This window comes from Triticum urartu, chromosome 2A (assembly GCF_056163025.1).
Source record: "Triticum urartu cultivar PI428250 chromosome 2A, HENAU_Tu73, whole genome shotgun sequence".
Classification (NCBI taxonomy): domain Eukaryota; kingdom Viridiplantae; phylum Streptophyta; class Magnoliopsida; order Poales; family Poaceae; genus Triticum; species Triticum urartu.
In genome coordinates, this window is record NC_141874.1 from 42,883,757 (window position 1) to 42,910,175 (window position 26,419).

The following is a 26,419-nucleotide window of genomic DNA, read 5'->3' on the forward strand; positions in this document are numbered from 1 at the left end:
ATATTGCATAGGTAATTATGGTGGAGAAACCCCACTTTATAAAATGTTTAAATACTCTAAAATAAATAAAACTTAGCAAGAACAATTATTTAAATACTTCTAAAATAATAAACAATTTCAAACTAAATTGTTTTAGGTACCAAATTAATCGTAAATTAATCGTGGCAGTGGAATATTTATTATACTATTTTTGATACAACTTTTGTATTGTATAAATACTAAAGTTTAATAAAACAGAAAGGAAAATAAATAAAAAGAAAGAGAGAAGCAAAACAAAATAAAGAGGAACCCCCCTCCCTCATTGGGCTTCGACCCCGTAGGCCCAGCAAGCCACCGGCCCAACCGCCTCCCACTTCCCATATCCCCCCACCGAACCAAACCCTAGCCCACTCACCACGTCGCTCTCTCTCTCTCGTTCCCTACGGTCCCCCTCTCTCGCTAGATCTGGATCGAGACGCTGCGCCCGCCATCCCCGACGCGCCCCGTCGCTCATCGCCGCTGCACCTCGCCGCCTCGTCACGCCGGAACGTCGCCACGCCGTCCTCCTCCCCAAGTCGCTCCCCGCGCCTCACTGCCCCGTCCCTACTCCCCGCCGTGAGCATCCTCTCTTCCCCTCTATGTCGCCGGGGCCGTTCCCCCGCCGCGCCCAGCGCGTGCGTGGCTGCGCTCCCGCGCGCCCTTGGTCCGCGCCCGGGCTGCCCGCCGCCGTAGACCCGCCCCGCCGTGCGCGCCCGCTGTCCTGCGCCACCCCTGCTCCTGGCTGTGCCAAGCGCGTGCGCCCGCACATCGCTCTGCTGCTGCTTGCTGCTCGCCCGCAGCCTGCCGTGCGCTCCCACAACTCTGGCTCCCGCTCACCCCCGCTGCTCTGCCAGTCCTGACGTCGCCTAGCGCCACAGCTCCGCGCCCGCGGACCCCTTCCCCTGCTTGCCCCAGCTCCGGCGCGGCTCTACCCGCGCCACCACGCCGCGCCCGGCTGCCCCCGCTCGACGCGCACGCTCTTGCTTGCGCGCATAGCCGCGCGCCCGCGGCCACGCCCCTTGCGGCTGCTCCTCTGGCGCCGCTCGCCCGCGAGCATCCCCTGTCGTCCGCTCACGCACGGCACGCGTTGCCCTGCGCACAGCGCCGCCGCGCTCCGCCTCCCCATGCTGGCCGCTCGTCGCGGCCTGCATCGCCGCGCCCGCACCGGTCACTGCCATCCCGGGGCTCCGCCCCGTTTCGCCAGCGCCCGACCCGCTAGGCCCCTGTGCCTATGACAAACGGGAGCCACGCCCCTGAGAACGAAAAAACAAACAAAAACTATAATTTGTATAAAAATGAATAATAATAAAAATTAATTAATTAATTAAAGAATTAATTAACTTAATTAATCTTGATTAATTAAACTAATTAATCATAATTAGATTAACCTAATTAATCTGTTAATTAAACCAATTAATTAAGTTAATTAGTTATCAGTCAATGACATGTGGGCCCCCTGTCCAGTTTGACCAGTCAAACTGTCGACTGCGTTGACCCAGTCTATGATAGGTGGGCCCTGTTTGACCCTGTTGACCAATCAACAGTTGACTGGTCAAATGCTGACTGGACCCCCCCTTGACCCCACCTGCCAGCCACACATACATTCTGTTGGGTACAATTCTATGTACCCATAGCAATTTAAGATTTAATTTTCAAATTAAAACAATTTAGAAGATGATTTAAAACTTCTAAAATTAATATATATAAATGGTAGCTCGGATGAAAAAACTTTGTACATGAAAGTTGCTTAGAACGACGTGACAAATTCGAATGCGCAGCCCGTTCGTCCGCCACGCATCCCTAGCATAGTGAACATGCAACTTTCCCCCTCCGGTTCGTCTGTCCGAAAACGCGAAACACCGGGGATATTTTCCCGGATGTTTCCCCCCTTCACCGGTACCACCTCTTACCGTGTTAGGCACCCCTAGCACCGCTACTTGTCATGTCATGCATCGTTATGCATATGTTTGCTTAATATTTATTGTTTCTTCCCCCTCTTCTCTCGCTAGACACCGAGACCGACGCCGCTGCTACCTAGTACGACTACGGTGTTGACGACCCCTCTCTCTTGCCAAAGCAACCAGGCAAGCCCCCCTGATCACTAGATATCACCTATTCTTCTCTATACTTATTGCATTAGAGTAGTGTAGCATGTTACTGCTTTTGTTAATCCTATCCTAATGCATAGCATGTCATTGTTGCTACAGTTGTTGATACCTTTACCTGCTATCCTAATGTCTAGTATAGGATGTTAGTGTTCCATCAGTGGCCCTACACTCTTGTCCGTCTGCCATGCTATACTACTGGGCCGTGATCACTTTGGGAGGTGATCACGGGTATATACTATATACTTTATATACATGACACAGGTGGTGACTAAAGTCGGGTCAGCTCGTTGAGTACCCGCAAGTGATTCTGATGAGGGGGCTGGAAGGACAGGTGGCTCCATCCCGGTAGAGGTGGGCCTGGGTTCCTGACGACCCCCGACTGTTACTTTGTGGCGGAGCGACAGGGCAGGTTGAGACCACCTAGGAGAGAGGTGGGCCTGGCCCTGGTCGGTGTTCACGGTTATTTCAAGATAACACGTTTAACGAGATCTTGGTATTTGATCTAAGTCTGGCTGTCGGTGTCAAAACCGGCAGATCTCGGGTAGGGGGTCCCGAACTGTGCGTCTAGGCCGGATGGTAACAGGAGGCAAGGGACACGAAGTTTTACCCAGGTTCCGGCCCTCTTGATGGAGGTAAAACCCTACGTCCTGCTTGATTGATATTGATGATATGGGTGTTACAAGAGTAGATCTACCACGAGATCAGAGAGGCTAAACCCTAGAAGCTAGCCTACGGTATGATTGTATGTTGTGATTGTTGTCCTATGGACTAAAACCCTTCGGTTTATATAGACATCGGAGAGGGTTAGGGTTACACAAGGTCGGTTACAAAGGATGAGATATCCATATACGTATTGCCTAGCTTGCCTTCCACGCCAAGTAGAGTCTCATCCGAATACGAGACGAAGCCTTCAATCTTGTATCTTCATAGTCTAACAGTCCGGCCAATGGAGATAGTCCGGCTGTCCGGAGACCCCCTAATCCAGGACTCTCATAGTAGCCCCTGATCCAGGCTTCAATGACGATGAGTCCGGCGCGCAGTTGTCTTCGGCATTGCAAGGCGGGTTCCTTCTCCGAATACATCACAGAAGAATTTGAATACGAGGATAGTGTTCGACCCTGCAAAATAAGTTCCACATTCCTCCGCAGAGAGAATAATTTTTCTGCAGATCTAATTTGCTGGCTTGTTTTGGCAACATGACGTTACGTCATGGCCCGGTGATTATTCGAACCGTTTCTCTTAACCAGCTCCACACATAACGCGAGGCGGTTTCTTGACACGTCTTGCCGAAGCGGAGATCGTGTTCCCCTAATTACGGGATTCTCATTAATGCGGTTCATGGGTAACCCAACCGTGTCTAGGACTCCTAGATTATAGGTAAGTCCTAAACGGCTACGGAGAGGACGCTTAATATTCACCCTCTTTATAAGGGGACAAGGTTTTTGCTTTTTCCCTCCCGTGCTCAATCAAACCCTTCCCCCGCCTAGAGTTCTAACACACAAAGCCCAGGTCAGGTGCTCCGGATCTTCAACCATGTCCGGATCCAGCCTTCAAGGCCGATGGACGCCCTCCTCCGTTACGGAAGAGGACATTAAGAAGTTGAGGGAGGCCAGATATCTGACCGCCGAGGTTTCGCATCGGCTGCCTGCTCGAGGGCAGGTCGTCCCTACTCCCAAACCCAGCGAGAACGTTGTGTTCGTCTCCCACTTCCTCCGAGGTCTAGGCCTTACTCTAGATCCTTTCGCCAGGGGCTTGATGTTCTATTACGGGTTAGATTTCCACGATCTAGCCCCGGACTCCTTTCTCCACATCACGACATTTATTGTCGTATGTGAGGCCTTCCTCCGCGTTACCCCTCACTTTGGCCTGTGGCTCAAGACTTTTGAAGTAAAGCCGAAGATGATCGAGGGGCAACAAGCAGCGTGCGGAGGTGCATCAATAGGCAAGATGGCAGGAGTTCCATGGCCGAGAAGTTCCTTTCCAGAGATGCCCGAATTATGGCAACGGGAGTGGTTTTATGTCACGGCTCCCAGAAGTACCAAGTGAGCGGCTGCCCCCGCTTTCCGCTCGGGCCCCCCACCACAACTGATGTCATGGATTAGCAGGGGTCTGAGCTGGGGTCCAGCCAAGGACGTGCCTATACTGCAAAGCCGCATCCGAGATCTCTTCGAGGGTGATTTCAATTTGGTTGGGGTAATACAAGTTATGCTAGTTCGCCAAGTCCAGCCTTGCAAACGCCGGCCCCTGCGTTTGTGGGAGTTCAACCCAGAGGGACCACGTGTCATTCAAAATTTCCTCGGCCTGACGCACGAGGAGATGTACAAGTCATTCTTCGGACCTCAAGTGGAATGTCCGGATATCACCGAGGACGTGGGCCTGAGCAGTAACCGCGTCGTCGAACAAGTAAGAAATCCTCTAGCCGAACACACTGTCTTTTATTCGAGGTTATTTTTGAGAGTTTGCCTTTTGACCAGGACTGGCTAACGAAGGAGAAGATGATTCGGTGTTTGGCCCCCCTCCCTGAGGGTTTGGAAAATCCGGTATTGGAGAAGATGCTCGAGGTCGCATCTCGCCCGGAGCCCTTGAAGGAAGATACCGAGGGGGATAATACAGGCGAACGCGGGCCCCCATCGCTACCCGCTCCGACCGAGGGAACGAGCATCTCCACGAAGGAGGACGATCGGGGGAGGAAAAGGACTGCTTCCGAGGATTCGAAAGCCGAGGCCTCTAAATGGGAGAAGAAGTCTCCCCTAGAGGGTCCTGCCTCGGGGGGTGCTTTTGCCGCACAAAGTCCGCGAGGGGATCAGCCCTCCAACGAGTCGTAAGTGATCCAAAATATTTTAATAATAAGAGTATGCTATCTTTTTCCTCTAAGAAAACAACCACCACATATATCTTGCAGTTCGGGCCTCAGCCCCTCTCAAATGAGTTCGTCTTCGGGGGATCTTCTTCCGGAGATGATGGAGAGCGAAACGCCTCCCCCGCACTCCTCCACTCCAGAAGCGGGCGACCCCGAAGTGTCGTCGCGGAGGGCCTCTCCGGATCCGGTGAGGCCAGAAGATAGTCCCATAGACCCCAAAAGTCCCCAGTGTCCGTCTCCCGAAGAGAGCATACGAAAGAGTCCGGCACCGCCTGGTGTGCGGTCAGACATTTTGAGGGGGTTGGTGGGGCGAGCGGCCATCTCAGAAGAGCACGGTCTGTTGATGGGTACGGTGATGGAGAGAATCTCGTCCGCTGAAAGCGGATGACATAAAGCCTTTATGAGTCTACTGACAGGCTTTGAGGTATGTGAGATAATGTGTGATAGTACTGCACATGTTAGATGTGCCCTGTGTAGATACTAGCCCCTGAGACTCTGGTTGTCGTCGAGAACGGCGGCGGACAGAGGATCGTATTCCCAGGAAATAACCAGACTGCCTCTATGTGCAGGTGGTGGAAGCTCCGGTGGCTAGCCGGACTAATGAGTTTGCCTAATTAAAACGACAACTGAATGCGGCAGACGCCGACATCGAGCTTGTTAACAAGAGGCTTGACGAGACACAGGGTAAGTGTTATCATCCGATGAACGCCACATAGTAAGAGCAGCATAATGCCAGTATCTTTAATATGTTGTGACTGCAGATGGAGCTGCCACCGTGGAAGCCTTGCGGGCGGAACTTGCCCGAGCCAAGGAACAAGCAAGGATTAGTAATGCGGCTACTTTGAAGGCAGCCAAAGAGTTGAAAGCCGAGAAGGCCGCACATTGCGGGAGCCAGGAGAAGATGGCCAAGATGGCCGTAGAATTAAAGACACTGCCGACCGTTGTCGGGTCCTTGAGGAAGAAAATCGAGCAAAGGCAACGGACCTTGAGAAGGTCGCGGCGGCAGACAAAGACACCCGTTCTGCTATGAGAGCGAAGAAGGAGGAGCTGCGGAAGCCGGAGATACTGTGGCTGGGAAACCCTTCATGTTACAGAGGAAGTTGGGAGATCCATGGTATGCCCCTCTGGATCGGCTGTGGAGCTCGGCAGATGCGTATATGGATTTGGCGGCGAGCGCTGCCGATGCGGCCAAGTACTTCCAAGGTCAGACACATCGTGAAGTGAACAAGCTGTTCTGGACGCAATTCCACGTTCCAGAGCGTCCGCTTTCATTAACTGACCAGCTAGCCGAATGGGCCGAACTGAATAGGTTGTCCGGACTTGCCATGAGATCTGTTGTGGATCAGCTATGGCCGGAAGGGCCTAAGTCGAACAACTATTTCAGCTTAGTGCAGCAGTTCCTTGATGCGGTGCCGCACATTAATGCGATGAAGAGGTCGGCGTGCATAGAAGGCTCGCGGATGGCCCTTGCCTGTGTTAAAGCATACTGGGTGGAGATGGACGCTACCACTGTTGCGGCGCAAGGTTCGGCCATAGGCCGTGTGGCTGCCGAACACTATTTCGAGGAAGTTCTCGAGGGTGCTCGTTTGATAGAGGCCCAGTGCTCGAAAAATATTATGTTTGAGTGATATGTATTCTCATTGTAAACATAATGCTTTTATGAAGTTTTTATAAGGCTATGTTTATACTTTTGCCTGAAAGTAGTATGATGCCTCCTGTGCGGCCGTTTATGTATACATGTGTATAACTTGAAAGATTGCAGCCGTCGGCTTCAACCCCCACGCATATAATGCGGAGGTGCTCGCAAAACACGCGTGTTCACACTTAACCCAACGTCTTGGTCCTGATAAGGAGGTGATAGCGCAGCGAGCGAGGCAACCGGACTATAATGCTTGAACACTTTCACTTAGCCATAGGAGTTTGACAGTGGGGCTACTAGATAGCCCCTGGTGGCTCCGCACTCTCCTGATCGCGGGGTGCGTATATGCCTGGCCGGAAAACGGCCCTTCATTAAGGCGGAGGAATTCTAACATTCCGATAGGTCATCGAGTGGTTGACCAGTCTCACGCTATATCATGACAGTCAGTTTTCGGCTTTCTCTACTGAGGCGCTCGTCCGGATGAACCAGGGCACAATCGCAGTAGTTCTCCTGGTGCTACCTTAGCCGGTAAAGCGGAACGTAAGGCACCAAAACACAGGAGCCGGGCAAACCCAACATTTGACCAAAGACAATGATTCGGAGCTGATGCATATAAGGCTGAACTCGCGACGCCGAACACTCCCGAAGGTATTCGGTCTTTATGGTATAAACCGGGCCGAAATAGTGCCACTTGTAAGAAGCCCCTTGTGTCCAGGTACGTGCATTATTCTGACGTGGCCACATGCCAAGACATCAGCATCCTTCTCAACTGTGCTGAGAATTCGGTGGATATGTATCAACAAGAGACAGTAAAAAAAGGTTTACGAGGGTCTTAATCTAAAAAGAATCCTTGGAGCGGGTCCCTGCTGCACGTCTACGCCTGTGTCTCCATTGTGCCGTATCCTGGACGGGTGTAGCACGATGATTATCTGTAAAAGAGAGGAGCTTAGGTAAAAAAGCTGTCGTGCAAAAAGATAGTTTGTAAATAAACCATGTATAATTCAAGGTGGGTAAGAATTGCCACTTGTCTGCGCACGTTGAGCCCCTTGTATTTGTAATAGGGGTGTGATCATTGATCCGGTATAAATTGCATATAGCTACACCGGACTCGTCTAACCGTGTCCGAGGTCGTGACGACCTGCTAAATGTTTTAGTTGGTGAGGCCGTTTTTAGCACGCTCTTCGGCACGCAGAAATCGGTTAATATTTCCGTTCACTTTAATGATGCCACGTGGACCGGGCATCTTGAGTGTGAGGGAAGCGTAGTGTGGTATTGCATTAAAGCGAGCGAAAGCTTCGCGTCCGAGTAGTGCTTGATAGCCACTTTGGAACGGAGCGATGTGGAAGGTTAGATGTTCGCTACGGAAGTTATCGGGGAAGCCGAATATAACTTTTAGTAGCAGGGAGCCCGTGCAACGAGCCCCTGGGCCTGGCGTTACTCCTTTAAAGGTAATATTGCTATGGCGAATTTTTGTTGGGTCTATCCCCATTTCGCGGATTGTATCCTGGTATATCAGATTTAGACTGCTGCCACCATCCATCAGGACTCGTGCGAAGCGGTATTCGTCAATTATTGGGTCTAATACCAGGGCAACCCATCCTGCACGCCGGATACTTGCTGAGTAATCACGACGGTCGAAAGTGATCTGTTGAGACGACCAGTGGCAGGAATCCGCGGTGATAGGCCTTCGGGCGTATTTTTCTAGGAGTGCCGTTTTGTTTCTTCCATTGATCACGCGCAACACGTTTACTGTTTTGACTTCTGGTGGAAATTTCTTTTGTTCCCCAGCGTCTCCCTCAAGAGGCTCATCCTCATCTTTGTTTGGTGTATCCTCCCCCTTGTGCATGGCGTTGAGCTTGCCGGACTGCTTGAAGACCCAACATTCTCTGTGGGTATGATTAGCTAGTTTGCCAGGGGTGCTGTGGACCTGACATATTTGGTCCAGAATTTTATTTAGGCTGGACAGTTCGTCTCTAGCGCCTTTAGAGGGCGGCTTCTGACCTGGCCGAGAGCTTTTGAATCCGGCGTTTACTGCCGTGTTCTTCGTGCCGTCTCCTTTGTTCTGGCGTTTGTTATTGTTGTTGCGTCATGATTTCCTGTTTCCATCTCTAACTTCGGATGTACTGGGGTCGCTGGTGTTGCATCTAGCTAGCCAGCTGTCCTCACCCGCGCAAAAGCGGGTCATGAGGCTTGTTAATGCTACCATCGTTCTCAGCTTTTCTTGGCCGAGGTGTCGGGCAAGCCATTCATCACGGACGCTGTGCTTAAAAGCTGTCAAGGCTTCGGCGTCCGGACAGTCGACAATTTGGTTCTTTTTAGTAAGAAACATGTTCGAAAGCTTTCGGGCTGTCTCTCCATGCTGTTGAGTTATATGACTCAAATCATCCGCGTCCGGAAGTCGGACATAAGTCCCTTGAAAGTTTGCCCGAAAAGCGTCTTCGAGCTCTGCCCAACTTCCAATGGAGTTTTCGGGGAGGCCTTTGAGCCAGTGACGGGCTGGCCCATTGAGTTTGAGTGGTAAGTACTTGATGGCGTGGAGATCATCTCCTCGAGCCATATGGATGTGGAGGATATAGTCCTCGATCCAGACCCTAGGGTCTGTTGTTCCGTCGTATGCCTCTATGTTTACAGGCTTGAATCCCTCTGGAAATTCATGATCCAGCACCTCATCGGTGAAACATAGGGGGTGTGCGGCACCCCTGTATCTGGGTGTACCACGTTGTTTGGATGTTATATCGTATGCTGGGGCGTGCTTGTGTGGTCCATGGATGGATCTGGTTGCGCTATCCTTTTGGTGCAAGCCCCCGCGTGAATCGCGTATTGTCTTGTGAGTGGCATTGTTTGCCGCTCTATGTTGGCCGTGAGGTCGTCTATCCGGCCAGGTGGCTGTTTTGATATTTGGTTGTGAGGGGTCTGAGGCCTCCTCATCGAATTCAGGTAGCAACTTCCGCTTTGGGTAGCTCTTGGTGGGGCGATTGTCGCCGTACTTCGCTGCTGTGTTGAGTACTTTACTCCATCTGATTTAGAGTGTGTCCTGCGCAGCCTTGAGCCTTTGCTTCTGCTTTTTTAGACTCCTCGCGGTGGCAACAAGCCTTTGACGGGCATTCTGCTGCTCCGGGTGCCTGTTCGGCGTTGTGTCATCCGGACTATTATCTTTGACAGAATTGGTTTGTTCGGTTTGATTCTCCGTATTGCCGTGGTCCGGCAGTGGTTCACCCTGATCCAACGCTGGGTCTGTGTGGTCGTTATTTCTGGCGAGGCGGGATTTGGGGCGGCACTTGCACCGCCGCTTTGACTGCTTCTCGAGGGAACAAGCCTTTGGTGCGTCCTTCCGTTCCTCGTTGTCGTCTTCTTTTGTTGTGTCCACCATGTATACGTCATATGATGAAGTGGACATCCAGCGCCCTATGGGCGGTGGTTCACCTTCGCCTCCTGCATTGTTGTCCATACCGTCGATGTCTGCGGAGTCGAAGTCGAGCATGTCGGTTAAATCATCGATAGTGGCTACAAAGTGGGTGGTGGGTGGGCGTCGAATTTCTTCGTCGTCCGCATCCCAATCCTGTTGGCCATAATCCGGCCAGGGCTCTCCTGACAAAGAGAGAGAGACCTTAGTGAATTCAGAACGTCGCCGAAGGGCGAGTGCTGAAAGATATCCACGGCGGTGAATTCCATGATCGGCGCCCACTCGGATTCGATTGGCAGGGGCGCGGATGGTTCGTGGTCCGGAAGAGAGTCCGGCACCTTGGAGTCATGGGCTGTGCGGAGATTTATGCTGGTATTCGGCTCGATCGCCGTTGAGACTGCAACCCCTGAGGCAGTGTCTAACCACACGTCCTCGATTGGCGCAGTTGGCTTCGAACTAAGGGTCGGAGCTGATGCGGGCACGGCTTCTGGGGTACTATTCGGTGGCAGAGCTAGGTCATACCTATCACGACAGTGCGGCGCGCCCGGCTGTGGCTCGAATCCGTCGAAGATCAAGTCCCCACGAATGTTGGCCGTGTAATTCAAACTTCCAAATCTGACCTGATGGCCAGGGGTATAGTTTTCAATCTGCTCCAGATGGCCAAGCGAATTAGCCCGCAGTGCAAAGCCGCCGAATATGAAGATCTGTCCGGGGAGAAAATTCTCACCCTGGACCGCATCGCTATCGATGAAAGTAGGAGCCATCAAGCCTAACGGCGATGACACAGAGGAACTCTCAATGAAAGCACCAATGTCGGTGTCAAAACCGGCGGATCTCGGGTAGGGAGTCCCGAACTGTGCGTCTAGGCCGGATGGTAACAGGAGGCAAGGGACACGAAGTTTTACCCAGGTTCAGGCCCTCTTGATGGAGGTAAAACCCTACGTCCTGCTTGATTGATATTGATGATATGGGTGTTAAAAGAGTAGATCTACCACGAGATCAGAGATTCTAAACCCTAGAAGCTAGCCTACGGTATGATTGTATGTTGTGATTGTTGTCCTACGGACTAAAATCCTTCGGTTTATATAGACACCAGAGAGGGTTAGAGTTACACAAGGTCGGTTACAAAGGAGGAGATATCCATATACGTATTGCCTTGCTTGCCTTCCACGCCAAGTAGAGTCTCATCCGGACACGAGACGAAGTCTTCAATCTTGTATCTTCATAGTCTAACAGTTCGGCCAATGGAGATAGTCCGGCTGTTCGGAGACCCCCTAATCCAGGACTCTCACACTGGCCCCTAGCCTATACGCACTAACCATCTACGGGGGGGCGATTATGGGCACTCGACGTCATGGTATCAGCCGAAGCCTTTGTGACGTCAGCGACTGAGCGGCGCGCGCCGGATTGGACTGGAACGCCTGCTAGGCTAGGTCTGCTTACGGTCGCCCTCGCAATGTGCAAGTGTGCAATGGGCGATGGGTGTCGTGGTTCTAACCCTGACAGTGGTGTAGGGGGGTGAGTATGGAGAGGCGAGATCCTAGCTATTGGGAAGTTGTTACACGCGAGGTTTATGAGTTCAGGCCCTTCTCGGAGGAAGTAATAGCCCTACGTCTCGGAGCCCGGAGGCGGTCGACTGGATTATGCGTGTATAGATTACAGGGGTGCGAACCCTTCCTACTGAGGAGGGGGGTGGCTTATATAGAGTTCGCCGGCCCCCTCCTGCCCTCAGTAATGCAGGGTTTAAAGTACATTTAAGATTGGGCGTTACTGGTAACGCCTCTAATAAAGTGCTATAATGACCATGAAGACTACTTAACGGCTGACCGTTTGCCTATAGAGCGACTGCTGATCTCCTGGCGGTCGAGTGATAGCTTCTTGGTCGAGTGTCTTGAGCCCGTCGAGTGGGACGCCTTCAAGTCGATTGAAAGGTGATTTCTCCCAGGGGTGTCCTAGAGTAGGACTCTTGGGTCAGGCCCGTGTCCCTACCCTAGGTACATGTCTTCATCATTAGCCCCCGAATGGATCGAGGTTAGAGTGGGGAAAGAGTTGGAGATCTTTCCGACTGGTTCTTCGGGCTACGTGAGCGCCTCATTTCGGGACAATCGTCACGGATGACGTTGCCAACCTTTTTCAGTCGCCTTGATCCATTCCAGGCCTTCCGTCAAGTGAATTTCTTTGTTTGTGCCATACCGAGTGCCGGCGCGATCGGGGTCTTCTGTTTTTTAGCAAGTTGTTCTGCGGCCCGCGGATGTCGCGGGATTTGGATTTTGGGAAGCGCGCGGGACGGGAGCGGCCACAGTAATCGGAAGCGATAAAGCGGAAGTTCCTCGATCTCCGCGTCGCCTTTTTCGCAACGTACTGCGCGCGCGTCTGTTGCGGGATTTGACTGGATGGCCTGGGCCTACCGGCCAGCCACTCGGGAGCGGCCCCTTATAAGTTGCCGGCTCGGGGTTTCTAAGCCGTGCGCTCTCTTCTGCTTCCTTCTTTCTTTCTTCCTCTCTTCCTTCGTCAGCCCTTCTGCGACCCTCGGCCGTACCCTAGCGCCGCGAGCCCGTGCGAGATCTCCCCAGCGACAATGGTGAAGGGCAAGACCACTGCTTTGGAGCGCGCGAAGAAGGCGGCGGCGGCGGGGAAGGGGAAGAAGTCTTCGCGAGGTGGATCTTCGTCCCGGACCACCCTGCCCAAGGGTTGGATTCAGGGTGATTGGATGCCATCGGTGCTCCGTCAGGAAGACCTCGACGACATGGTCGAGGGAGGAGCCATTCCCCACGAGGCCGCGCGTCTCCTGGGGAGGGAGATCGAGCCGCAACCCCGCGACGGTGAGTGCGTGCTCCTCGCCACCCACATCGACCGAGGGTTTTCTCTGCCTCCCCATCCGTTCTTCCGGAGTTTCTTGAATTTCTTCGGGGCGCAGCTCCATCACTTTACCCCCAATTCCATAGTCTACCTTGCCGCGTTCATTTCCATGTGCGAGGCTTTCCTGGGTTGCCGTCCGCATTGGGGGCTTTTCAAGCATATTTCACTTGCCGCTCTCAGTCGGTGAAGAAGGCCAAGTCGAGTGACGAGAAGACGCAAGTTATCCAGTTGTGCGGTGGTCTGGCGATCCAGACGAGGGGGAAGAGCTGTTTCCCCTCTATCACCTTCCCAGAGTCGGTCCGCGGCTGGCAGTCGACCTGGTTCTACTGCCAGGACCAGGCGACCCCAGGGCAGTCGACCGGTCTTCCTCCTTTTTCACTCGACCGAGCCGGTCTTCCCCCAAGGGCCGACCGAGGAAGGCGAGGGGAGCGAAGGCGAGAGCGGGGACGACCAGGTCGAGTGGGAGTCCGACGGTGAGGGAGAGGAGGGCGACGACATCTTCTCCAGTGAAGAGGAGGAGGAAGCTGAACCCTCCCGCCCGGAGGGACGATCCAAGCTCGCCCACGATCCAGCGCAGGAACGTGGCAAGGCGACCGCTCCTGTCGGGCAGTCGTCGAAACGCCCTCGGACTTTTTCTCCTCCGCCGACCGGGAAGACTCCCAAGCACCCACGAACGGCGCCATCTAAGCCGCCCAAGGCGTTGCCCAAGATGAAGATAGCTGTTCCCACCATTTCGGGGTAACGACAACACTTGCTTTCCTTTGTCGACTGTGGACGGATCCTTGGTCGATTCCCTGGGCCAACTGACTAATCTTTTCTGATTTGTAGTGGAGCAACTTCTGAGGTCTCTGCCAGGAACGACGACCAAGAGATGGAGGACGCTGTCACCTCCAACCCTGGTACGATCACTGCCGTCCTGCTTACGAGTCGACTGAAGTGTTGGTCGATTGAATGTTGTCCTTGCAGCTCCTCCTCATGTTATCGACCTCCCGGACGACGACGACGACGCACCATTGAGGGTGAAGAGGAAGAAGAAGGTGTTGGCTGGCAAGACTCCGTAAACCACTCCCGCGCCTGAGGCTGCAGTTCGGGATGATGGCGAACCCACTCGGGCTTCCGTGACCTTCGCTGTTCCTTTGACGAGTGTGCAGCCTTCAGCGTCGACTGCAGATCCGTCTTCGCTTTTTGCTGCGTACCCCGTCCCTGAGGACCAAGCGGCTGCTGCGAAGGAGGCTGTACGCCAGGCTGGAGTCATGATGGAACAGGTAAAAGTGGCTCGGGAGGCTTGCCAGGCGGCTTACGACGCAAGCTCGGCTCTTCAGAGCAATGTCCAGGTCAGTCGACTTCAACACTTGGTCTGTTTTGGTATGTCCTTTGAAGATTCTCTTTCCCGAAGGTCTTTAAGTTTGTACACCCACTGGGTGTGTGTGTGTGTGTGTTTTGACGAGTGGGGGCACGCTAAGTGCACCCACTGGGTGTAGTCCCCGAGACTACGGTCGGCTGCTGGCAGTCGGCTGTAGTCTTTAAATTGAGTCATAGTTGAATTTCTTCGCTCTGTCTGATCGGGCTATGTCGAATGGAACGGTATCCCGTCGACTGCGGGCAGTCGACGGCTTTCTCTCTCTTCTTTTTTTACTGGGTGACTTCGGGGGTCGGTCGGGTGGCCTTCGACTCGACTTCGGGGGTCGGTCGGGTGGGATAGGAACCGGTGGGGGCACGCTAAGTGCACCCACTGGGTGTAGTCCCCGAGACTATGGTGGACTGCTGGCAGTCGACCGTAGTCTTAGTGTTTACTGCCTTTGTTGCTTTTTCCTTTTTACTGAAATTGTAACTCCTCCTGTCTGGCTTCAGAAATCTTGTGACCTTGGAACCCACTTGGCTGACTTGGAGAAGCAGCAAATTCAAATGAAACTTGATCTGGAGCTGGCCAGGACAGAACTGCAGACAGTCAGAGATGGCGCCGCAGGTAAGACGCTTTTGTCAACTGGTTAGTATTTCTTCGCTTTCTCCGACTCAATCATCGTTTTTGCAGAAACACTGAAAGAAGCTCTGGCGAAGAAGGATCAGGACTTGGCTGCTGCCCGCAAGGAGGCTGAAGACAAGACCGCTCTGGCCGCACAGAAGCTATCTTCGGTCGACCACTTAGAACAAGAAAATACCAAGCTCAAGACTGCTCTGAATGAAGCCAACAGGGAGTGTTCACGTTGGAAGAGGGAGAACCTCACTCTGAGCGAGAAGCTGGAAGGCCTCGCTCGCGGGAGAAACGACTTGGAGAGCTACTTGGGGGACCTCGCGAAGAAGTTGTACCTTAAGCTTGAAGGTGCGCATTCAGTTCCGACTGGTTTTTGGGTCGACTCATTCTGTGAAAATTGTCTTATCCTTGAATCTTGTATGCAGAGTTTTGCCAGAATTTTGAAGAGGAGACCAGTCGAGTGGAGCCGAGCTTGGACCCTGTTAACTCTCTCGTGAAGGACGAGGCCGCAATGAACGTGCTCCGTCTGGAGTCTCGTGTTGACAGCGTCGTGGATTACTTGGCTAGACTGAAGGTTGCCATGACGCGGATCGACCCGACGCTTTGGCCAGAATCTACGCTCCAGAATGATCTCGAGTCTCTGATGACTCGACTCAATGGAATCTCTGACCGAGTGCAGGAGTGGAAGAAGTCTTCAGCTCGGTGTGGCGCTCACGTGGCTCTGTCCCTGGTCCGCGTCCACTTTAAGGAGGTGCGGGAGGAGAAGTTGGCCACCATCCAAGTCGCCAACACGAGGAAGCACAGTTTCCAGGACTTCATGGAGACATTCATTGCTGCTGCTACCCGCATCGCGGATGGGATTGACTTGGATGAATTTGTCGCTCCTGCCAGTCCTCCTCCTCCTGAGGAATGAAAAAACTTGCCTCGGGATGCCGAGTGTATTTTGTAATCCATCAAACTGCCTTAAATTCGCCTCGGAATGCCGAGTGGAAGTGTAACAGTTTAAACTCTGCCGAGCTGTGGGCTCGAGTACTTTGATCTGAGGTCTCTCGGATCTTTTAGGCTTTATTTGAACTTGATTTGTCGTTGAATCTCTTTGTGGATGACCCGTCGAGTGGGAGGTTTGCTCTCCACTTGGTAGGATTTTTAAACTTAGGCGAGTGCTGACCGCAGCTAAGTCTCTTCGTAGGAGAGCTTAGGCGAGTGCTGGACTGCAGCTAAGCCTCCGAGTGGGAGGTTTGCTCTCCACTCGGTAGGATTTTTTAAACTTAGGCGAGTGCTGACCGCAGCTAAGTCTCTTCGTAGGAGAGCTTAGGCGAGTGCTGGACTGCAGCTAAGCCTCCGAGTGGGAGGTTTGCTCTCCACTCGGTAGGATTTTTTAAACTTAGGCGAGTGCTGACCGCAGCTAAGTCTCTGCGTAGGGGAACTTAGGCGAGTGCTGAACTGCAGCTAAGCCCCCGAGTGGGAGGTTTGCTCTCCACTCGGTAGGATTTTTTAAACTTAGGCGAGTGCTGACCGCAGCTAAGTCTCTTCGTAGGAGAGCTTAGGCGAGTGCTGAACTGCAGCTAAGCCCCCGAGTGGGAGGTTTGCTCTCCACTCGGTAGGATTTTTTAAACTTAGGCGAGTGCTGACCACAGCTAAGTCTCTTCGTAAGAGAGCTTAGGCGAGTGCTGAACTGCAGCTAAGCCCCCGAGTGGGAGGTTTGCTCTCCACTCGGTAGGATTTTTTAAACTTAGGCGAGTGCTGACCGCGGCTAAGTCTTTGCGTAGGAGAACTTAGGCGAGTGCTGACCGCGGCTAAGTTTTTGCGTAGGAGAACTTAGGCGAGTGCTGAACTGCAGCTAAGCCCCCGAGTGGGAGGTTTTCTCTCCACTCGGTAGGATTTTTTAAACTTAGGCGAGTGCTGACCGCAGCTAAGTCTCTTCATAGGAGAGCTTAGGCGAGTGCTGGACTGCAGCTAAGCCCCCGAGTGGGAGGTTTGCTCTCCACTCGGTAGGATTTTTTAAACTTAGGCGAGTGCTGACCGCAGCTAAGTCTCTTCGTAGGAGAGCTTAGGCGAGTGCTGGACTGCAGCTAAGCCTCCGAGTGGGAGGTTTGCTCTCCACTCGGTAGGATTTTTTAAACTTAGGCGAGTGCTGACCGCAGCTAAGTCTCTTCGTAGGAGAGCTTAGGCGAGTGCTGGACTGCAGCTAAGCCTCCGAGTGGGAGGTTTGCTCTCCACTCGGTAGGATTTTTAAAACTTAGGCAAGTGCTGACCGCAGCTAAGTCTCTTTGTAGGAGAGCTTAGGCGAGTGCTGGACTGCAGCTAAGCCCCCGAGTGGGAGGTTTGCTCTCCACTCGGTAGGATTTTTTAAACTTAGGCGAAACGGGTTCGCGGCTAAGTCGCCCACTGGGGGTTCTCGTATGTAAACAGGAACACTCTTGACTTTGATAAAAAGGAACTGCGGGAGTTTCTCTTATTACATCTTTATGGGAAGGAACTTAAGTGTAAAAGGGGCGGAGTAGTTCCGCATTCCAAGCTCGCGGCTCGTCGATCTGGCGATCAACATTGTAGAGATGATACGCTCCGTTGTGGAGGACTCTGGTGATGATGAAGGGGCCTTCCCAAGTAGGAGCAAGCTTGTGTGGTTTCTGTTGATCCACTTGGAGGACCAAATCTCCTTCTTGGAAAGCTCGACCCTTCACATGCCGGGCGTGGAATCGACGCAAGTCTTGCTGATAAATGGTCGATCTGATCATGGACATCTCCCTCTCTTCTTCGAGGAGGTCGACTGCGTCTTGCCGGGCCTGTTCTGCTTCGCCTTCGGTGTAAAGCTCGACTCGGGGCGCGTTGTGAAGAAGATCACTTGGCAGAACCGCTTCGGCTCCATAAACCAGAAAGAATGGAGTTCTTCCAGTCGACCGGTTGGGGGTGGTCCTCAATCCCACAGGACTGACGGAAGCTCGTCGACCCAAGCACCTGCCGCGTGCTTGAGATCACGCATCAGCCGAGGTTTCAGTCCTTTAAGAATCAGACCATTTGCTCTCTCAGCTTGCCCATTCGACTGAGGATGCGTGACCGACGCATAGTCGACTCGTGTGCCTTGAGCGGCGCAAAAAGCTCTGAACTGGTCCGAATCGAAGTTTGACCCATTGTCGGTGATGATGCTATGAAGGACTCCATATCTGAATGTTAGTCCTTTGACGAAACTGATAGCAGTGCCAGCATCGAGGTTCTTGATAGGCTTGGCTTCGATCCATTTGGTGAACTTGTCGACTGCCACAAGCACATGCGTGAACCCACTCCTGCCTGTTCTCAGTGGACCGACCATGTCCAGTCCCCAGACAGCGAATGGCCAGACGAGAGGAATGGTCTTCAGGGCCGATGCAGGCTTGTGTGACATGTTGGAGTAGAACTGGCATCCTCCGCACTTGTCGACTATCTCTTTTGCCATCTCATTTGCTCTAGGCCAGAAGAATCCCGCTCGGTATGCTTTAGCCACAATGGTCCGAGAGGACGCATGGTGGCCGCAGGTTCCCGAGTGGACATCATCAAGGATTATCCGACCTTCTTCTGGTGTAATGCACTTCTGACCGATTCCAGTCGCGCTTTCTCTATACAACTGCCCCTTTATGACCGTGAAGGCCTTAGATCGGCGGACGATCTGTCGAGCCTCTCCCTCGTCTTCTGGGAGTTCTTTCCTTAGGATATATGCGATGTATGGTATCGTCCAGTCGGGAGTGACGGCCAAGACTTCCATGATCAGGTCGACCACAGCAGGAACTTCGACTTCAGTCGGATCTGTGGCACTTTTCGGTTGTGGGGCTTCTTCTGTGAAAGGATCTTCCTGGACTGATGGCGAGCGGATGTGCTCCAAAAACACATTGCTGGGAATGGCTTCTCGCTTGGAGCCTATCTTTGCCAGGTCATCAGCTGCTTGGTTTTTCAGTCGGGGGATGTGATGAAGCTCTAACCCCTCGAATTTCTTTTCTAGCTTTCTCACTGCATTGCAATAACCAGTCATAGCTGGACTTCTGACGTCCCACTCCTTCATCACCTGATTAACCACCAAATCTGAGTCGCCATAGACCATGAGGCGATGGACGCCGAGTGAAATGGCCATGCGCAACCCATACAAAAGTGCTTCATACTCTGCTTCATTGTTGGAGGAATCGAAGTGAATCTGGAGAACATATCTGAGCTTATCTCCTCGGGGGGAGACTAGAACTACCCCAGCACCAGAACCATTCAACATCTTAGATCCGTCGAAAAACATGGTCCAATGCTCCGAGTGAACTTGAGTCGGAAGTTGCTGTTCAATCCACTCGGCGATGAAATCTGCGATTGCTTGGGACTTGATAGCCTTCTTTGCTTCAAACTTGATATCTAGGGGAAGGAGTTCAATCACCCACTTGGCCACTCGACCAGTTGCATCTCTGTTATGCAGAATCTCTGATAGTGGGGCGTCGCTGACGGCTGTAATGGAATGGTCAGAGAAGTAGTGTGCAACCTTCTTCGTGGTCATGTAAATCCCATATACAAGCTTCTGATAGTGAGGGTATCTTTGTTTTGAAGGGGTCAAAACTTCAGACAGATAATAGACTGGGCGCTGAACTCTGAAGGTCTTTCCTTCTTCTTCCCGCTCGACCGTGAGTACTGTACTAACAACTTGTCCTGTGGCCGCAATGTACAGCAGCAGAGGCTCTTTGCTGATTGGGGCAGCAAGCACCGGCTGGGTGGAGAGCAGAGCTTTGAGTTCTGCAAACGCTGCGTCAGCTTCTGGAGTCCACTCGAACTTGTCAGACTTCTTCATCAGTCGGTAGAGAGGCAATGCCTTCTCACCGAGACGAGAAATGAATCGACTTAAAGCGGCCAGGCAGCCTGTAAGCTTTTGGACATCGTGCACGCGTACAGGACGCTTCATCCGGAGTATGGTGCCAATCTTCTCAGGATTGGCGTCGATCCCTCGTTCGGAAATGAGAAAACCGAGTAACTTTCCGCCTGGAACTCCAAATGTGCATTTTGATGGATTGAGCTTGATATCATACCTCCTGAGGTTGGCAAAAGTTTCGGCAAGGTCAGCTCGCAGGTCGGAACCTTTCCGTGACTTGACCACAATATCATCCATGTATGCCTCCACATTCCGACTGATTTGAGTGAGTAAACACTTCTGGATCATTCTCATGAACGTGGCTCCGGCGTTCTTGAGGCCGAACGGCATGGTGACATAACAGAAGCATCCGAATGGGGTGATGAAAGCTGTTTTGATTTCGTCGGGTCCATACAGACGGATCTGATGGTACCCGGAATAAGCTGACGCTGAAGATGGTCCTCCTCGCCAATGGCTTGCTTCTTCTGGACGGCGGACCGCCGAAGATGTTCCTTCACAGGCTTGAATTTTGGGTCGACCCGTAGACGGTGCTCAGCCAGCCCCCTAGAAACTCCAGGCATGTCGGAGGGTTTCCATGCGAAGATGTCCCAGTTCTCACGGAGGAGCTGGATGAGCGCTTCCTCCTATTTGGAGTCAAGCGTCGTTGAGATGTGAGTCGGGGCAGCATCGGGGTCGGTCGGGTGAACGTCGATTGTTTTCGTTTCACCGGACGACTGAAAAGTTGATTCTGAAGCAGGCTTCTTGGCTCGTAGCAACTCGCTTGGGTCGGCAGTCTTTTGGTACTCTTGCAACTCGACCACTGCCATCTGAGCATCTGCAATCTTTGAGCCCTTCTGAAAGCACTCTTCCGCCTTTTTCCGATTGCCCGTGACAGTGATCACACCTTTGGGGCCAGGCATCTTCAGTTTGAGGTACACGTAACATGGCCGGGCCATGAAGCGTGCGTAAGCTGGCCTGCCCAAAATGGCGTGATAAGCACTTCGGAAGTCCATGACCTCGAATGTCAACTTTTCCTTGCGGTAATTCTTTGAATCACCAAAAACCACATCAAGAGCGATCTGGCCGAGTGATTGGGCTTTCTTCCCCGGAATGACTCCATGGAAACTCATGTTACTGGTGCTGAGTCTGGACATCGGAATGCCCATTCCTTTCAATGTTTCAGCATATAGTATGTTCAGGCCACTGCCTCCATCCATCAGGACTTTAGTCAGTCGGGTGCCTTCAACAATTGGGTCGACCACCAAAGCTTGCCTCCCAGGGGTGGCAATGTGCGTTGGGTGATCAGACTGGTCGAATGTGATGGCAGTCTGGGACCACTTCAGGTAACTGGGTGTTGCCGGGGCAACCATGTTCACCTCTCGGTTAATGACTTTCAGTCGACTTTTGCTTTCGACATCGGCAAAAATCATCAGGGTGGAATTGACTTGGGGGTATCCATCGTCACTGTCTTCCTTATCCTCGATTCTGTCCGACTCTTTTTCCTTGTCCTTGGACTGTTTTCCTTGGAACTGCTGGATCAGGAGCCGGCACTGTCGAGTGGTATGCTTTGGGTAAATGAAATTGCCCTCTTCATCCTTCTTGGTGTGGATGTGACATGGCAGATCCAAAACATCGTTTCCATCTTGATCCTTGACTTTTTTGGGCTTCCAGGTGCCCTTGGGTTTTCCCTTGAAGTTTCCCTGGGCTACGGCCAGGGCCTCCCCAGGAGCGGCTGGCTCGGCCTTCCGCTTCTGCTTCCGACTGGAATTGCCTCCAGTTTCCTGGGCGACTGCTTTCTGCTTGCCACTCCGGAGTCGATCTTCGTCTTCTCCGTTAGCATACTTGGTGGCAATCTCCATCATCCGATTCAGAGACATCTCTCCAGTTCGACCGAACTTCAGATTCAACTCTCTGTATTTAACACCTTCCTTGAAGGCACAAACCGCTTGATGGTCCGGCACGTTCTCAACCGAGTGATGCAGTGTGATCCACCTCTGGATGTATTCCCTCAGAGTTTCATTCGGCTTCTGCACGCAAGACCGCAGCTCGGTTAGGCCTGCAGGTCGCTTGCATGTTCCTTCAAAGGTTGTGACAAACACTCGGGAGAGGTCCTCCCAAGTGTAAATGCTGCTGGGTGCCAACTGATTTAGCCATGCTCTGGCCGAGCCCTCTAACATGAGAGGCAAATGCTTCATGGCCACCTCGTCATTGCCGCCACCAATCTGTACAGCCACTCGGTAATCTTCGAGCCAGGTGTCAGGCTTAGATTCCCCGGTGAACTTGCTGATTCCAGTTTCCAACCTGAAATTGGGAGGTATCACTGCGGCTCTGATGGCTCGACTGAAACACTCTGGCCCTGAAGCACGTACTCTGCTGCTGGCAGGCGCATCTCTGTTGTGGCCTTCTCGATGAGCTCTGTTCCTGTCAACCAAACCTTGAACGAGGATGGATCTCGCATCAAAGCCTGGGTCTCTGGGGTCGACTGGAATCCTCTGTCCAACACTATGAGGGCGTCTATAATCTTGCCGTCGAGGCGCATACGACCCACTCCTCGGGGGAGGGGTTGGCACTCGACGTCGATCATCGCGGTCGAATCGGTGATCATACTGCTCATTCCTCCTGTACTGATCATGTTGGCCACTACGTCCCTCACGCCTCGGGGGCGATCTCGGGCTGTGAGCTGACTCGACTGTATCTGTTGCGACAGACCGACCGTGGATCCTATTCCGCGACTGAGAGACAGCGGAATTCTGGTCTCCCGCCGCCCGGAGCAATGCTCTGATCTGTAACAAGCCCCTGCCAGCCTCCGACTGGGAGGGCTGAATCGATTCTGCTATACGGGCCACGGCGGCCAGATTCTGAACTGGGGTTCGATATACCTGCGTCGGTGGGAAGAGCTGGCGTCGACTAGACTCGGGAGCCCGCTGACGCGCTCGCTCGTCGAGTGCTCGCTGGAGATTCTCCAGTCGAGTGCGCTCGGCCAAGTTGGCCAAACGCGCCTCCTCCAAGGCCCGGGCCTCGGGGGTCTCTCCGACGATAGGAGCGCGGAGCGCGTCCATGTTCCGGCGGCGAGGCTCCTCTCGCTGCAATGACGTGAGAGGTTCGGGGAGATATTCGTCGTGGGGATGCGACGGATCGCCACCACCCGCGCCTCCGTCAGTGCGAGGGAAACCAGGGGGACTGTGTGTCCCATCGACCGCCAGAACCTCAGCCGCTGGATCGCCGTTGTCGCACTCGGATGCGGTCTCCACGGAGCCAGTCGACAGATCGAACAGGCCGTAGAGGGATTCGACGGGCTCGATGGCCGCGACTTGCGAGGCTGCCGATTGGCGGGCCACGGCGTGCCTCACCCACCGCTGAAGTCTTGACCGACCGGAGCGCTTGTGCTGGTGGGAGACAGGGCGGGGAGACGATACGGGGGCCGACCCATATTGGGTCGACGGTTGCCGCAGGAGGACGCCGCGAACGCATGCGCGGAAATGCGTCGCACCGCGGGCGGGGAGCGCGTCGATGTCGAGCGGTGCCTCCTGAAGCCAGGCGGAGTCGTCGACGATGAAGGTAAGCGTGCCGAGACGGATCTCGGAGCTCCCCACCAAAACTCCGCAAGAAACCATGATCAAAGGGATCGGAAAAGATCGCAACTTCTCCAACTAAGCGCTAAGATTCTGGCCCCACGGTGGGCGCCAACTGTCGTGGTTCTAACCCTGACAGTGATGTAGGGGGGTGAGTATGGAGAGGCGAGATCCTAGCTATTGGGAAGTTGTTACACGCGAGGTTTACGAGTTCAGGCCCTTCTCGGAGGAAGTAATAGCCCTACGTCTCGGAGCCCGGAGGCGGTCGACTGGATTATGCGTGTATAGATTACAGGGGTGCGAACCCTTCCTACTGAGGAGGGGGGTGGCTTATATAGAGTTCGCCGGCCCCCTCCTGCCCTCACTAATGCAGGGTTTAAAGTACATTTATGATTGGGCGTTACTGGTAACGCCTCTAATAAAGTGCTATAATGACCATGAAGACTACTTAACGGCTGACCGTTTGCCTATAGAGCGACTGCTGATCTCCTGGCGGTCGAGTGATAGCTTCTTGGTCGAGTGTCTTGAGCCCGTCGAGTGGGACGCCTTCAAGTCGATTGAAAGGTGATTTCTCCCAGGGGTGTCCTAGAGTAGGACTCTTGGGTCAGGCCCGTGTCCCTACCCTAGGTACATGTCTTCATCAATGGGCCCAGACCCCTGCGCCATAGGATTTAGACCGGCGTGCTGACCTCTCGGTTGTGTCTAGGTAGGGTTGCGACGTGTTGATCTTCCGAGGCCGGGCATGACCCAGGAAAGTGTGTCCGGACAAAGGGGATCGAGCGTGTTGGGAAATGTGGTGCACCCCTGCAGGGAAGTTAATCTATTCGAATAGCTGTGATCTTCGGTAACAGGACGACTTGGAGTTGTACCTTGACCTTATGACAACCAGAACCGGATACTTAATAAAACACACCCTTCCAAGTGCCAGATACAACCGGTGATCGCTCTCTCACAGGGCGACAAAGGGATGATCATCGGTTAGGATTATGCTATGCGATGCTACTTGGTGAACTTACCATCTACTCTCTTCTCCTGCTGCAAGATGGAGGTTACCAAAAGCGTAGTCTTCGATAGGACTAGCTATCCCCCTCTTATTCCGACATTCTGCAGTTCAGTCCACATAAGATACCCTTATTCCATTTGATACCAATGCATACATATGTAGTGTAGCTCCTTGCTTGCGAGTACTTTGGATGAGTACTCACGGTTGCTTTGTTCCTTCTTTTCCTCCTTTCTATACCTGATTGCTACGACCAGGCGTTGGAGCCCAGGAGCCGGACGCCACCGTCGATGACGACTACTACTACTCGAGAGGTGCCTACTACTACGTGCAGCCCGTTGATGACGACTAGGAGTAGTTTAGGAGGATCCCAGGCAGGAGGCCTGCGCCTCTTTTGATCTGTATCCCAGTTTGTGCTAGCCATCTTATGGCAACTTGTTTAACTTATGTTTGTACTCAGATATTGTTGCTTTCGCTGACTTGTCTATGATCGAGCTCTTGTATTCGAGCCCTCGAGGCCCCTGGCTTGTAATATGATGCTTGTATGACTTATTTTATTTGTAGAGTTGTGTTGTGATATCTTCCCGTGAATCCCTGATCTTGATCGTACACGTTTGCGTGTATGATTAGTGTACGATTGAATCGGGGGCGTCACAAGTCCTTAGCAATAGCACCGCCGAGAGGCTCCAAAAGTATCAACCATTTCTCGGTTGATACCGGTGCCGCAACGCCAGCTACTTCCAACACAAAAACTTCCGGCTCCACAATGGTGATGGAGGAAGAACCACCCACATGACGTGGACATAGCTGAAGAAACAAGACTCCCGGCAAGACCTTCACTGTCGGCTTGAAGACCTCACCTGTACACAAATCTGTAGATCCTCGACGCCGACTCACCCGGCAGAGTAATGACCTAGACAATGGAGAGAAGGAACCGGGGCTACCCCACCCTGCCCCATGGTAAAGAACAGAACTGAACACCGTCAAACTTGCATATCCTGGCCTGATCTTCTCAAGCAAAACGTCCATGGCGTTCAACCCTACTACCCTAGCCGTTAGTTAGGCCAACTCCACCGCGCGACCTATCCTGTCCGGCCCCGTCCGTTTGGGGTAAAACGGACAAACGAGGCGGCTCAACACGCGGGAGCAAACAGACTTTTGTCCGTTTTGTGTCCGCTTTCAAACCATCCGCGGCCCAAGTTTGCGCCACTTTTGGGTGAAACGGACACCACGCGGACGCGCGGGTCGTCTGCGCGTGTCCTCCCCTGGCCCGCCCGTCGGTGGCACAGGGTGGGCATTTTTCTATCCGCCTCCTCCCTCCCTCCGGCCGCACCCCGTCCACTCTTCCCCACTCTTCCCCATGCTGCCGTCGTCGCCGCTGATGCCATTGCAGCCGTGCAGTTCAGACGCGAGCTCGTCCATCCCCTTCCCCTCGGCGCCGCCGAGCTACCCAACCACGGCCACCTGGTGTGCGCACCCGCCGGACGGATTTGGGGCAGATCCGGTCGGTCTTGAGCTTGGCCGGGCCGCGCCATGGACTGGCTGGGCACCTCGCTGGAAGTCCCTGGCAGGGCCGCAAGGCCACATCCAGGCAGTGGCTCCTCCTCTAGCCACTCGGATCTGCACCGTCGGTGGTCCGCCGGCAGATACACGAATGGCGGTCGGCCGGGCTCGGTGCTTGCCCAAAAGCTCGCCGGCGCACCGTTGCCACTCATTAAGTGCGACCACTGCCCAAGGATGGTCGTGCGCCGTGTGTCTACAACGCCGTAACATCCCAGATGGGTGTTCATCAAGTGCTTAAACGACGGTGTATGTGCTTTTTTTAGCTTCGGTCTGTGCTGTAGTGTCAGGACCCCGATTCCAAGCCACATCAATCTAGCCGGTAACACCTCATATCACTTTGCGGCCTCACGCACGGTATCCCACGGGTGTCGCCTTACCGTGGCCCGGGACCGTTTGCGCCTTTTGGCTCATGTATATGATAGTGTCGCTAGCATCCATATGACAGAGAACCCGGGCCGACATGGCTAGTCGTGAACCCAAAGTGGCACAGACCTATGGAGACAGGCATACATGAATCACATCGAGCATGTCGGTCATCAGCGAGTGATTCCGGGCTGTAGCACTGGGCTAACAGGA

At 53.3% G+C, this 26,419-nt stretch overlaps 1 protein-coding gene and 1 long non-coding RNA gene across 2 annotated transcripts; both read left to right on the plus strand.

Moving 5' to 3' along the window:
• The first annotated feature begins 402 nt into the window (after positions 1-402).
• LOC147983449 (uncharacterized) lies at positions 403-24,859 on the plus strand. Its single transcript, XR_015614970.1, has 3 exons — positions 403-594; positions 2,028-2,102; positions 24,538-24,859. It is a non-coding gene; the product is annotated as an uncharacterized LOC147983449 (long non-coding RNA).
• LOC147983450 (uncharacterized) lies at positions 14,457-15,890 on the plus strand. Its single transcript, XM_087545651.1, has 4 exons — positions 14,457-14,471; positions 14,739-14,853; positions 14,920-15,207; positions 15,285-15,890. The coding sequence occupies exons 1-4, from the start codon at positions 14,457-14,459 to the stop codon at positions 15,770-15,772; spliced, it is 906 nt and encodes a 301-aa protein (XP_087401777.1). The 3' UTR covers positions 15,773-15,890.
• Positions 24,860-26,419: the final 1,560 nt, after the last annotated feature.

Excerpts from the sequence above, each read along its gene's own strand:
- LOC147983450 (XM_087545651.1), top strand. Across the intron at positions 14,854-14,919 it reads AGTCAGAGATGGCGCCGCAG|AAACACTGAAAGAAGCTCTG; the intron begins GTAAGACGCTTT and ends TCGTTTTTGCAG. Across the intron at positions 15,208-15,284 it reads GTTGTACCTTAAGCTTGAAG|AGTTTTGCCAGAATTTTGAA; the intron begins GTGCGCATTCAG and ends TCTTGTATGCAG.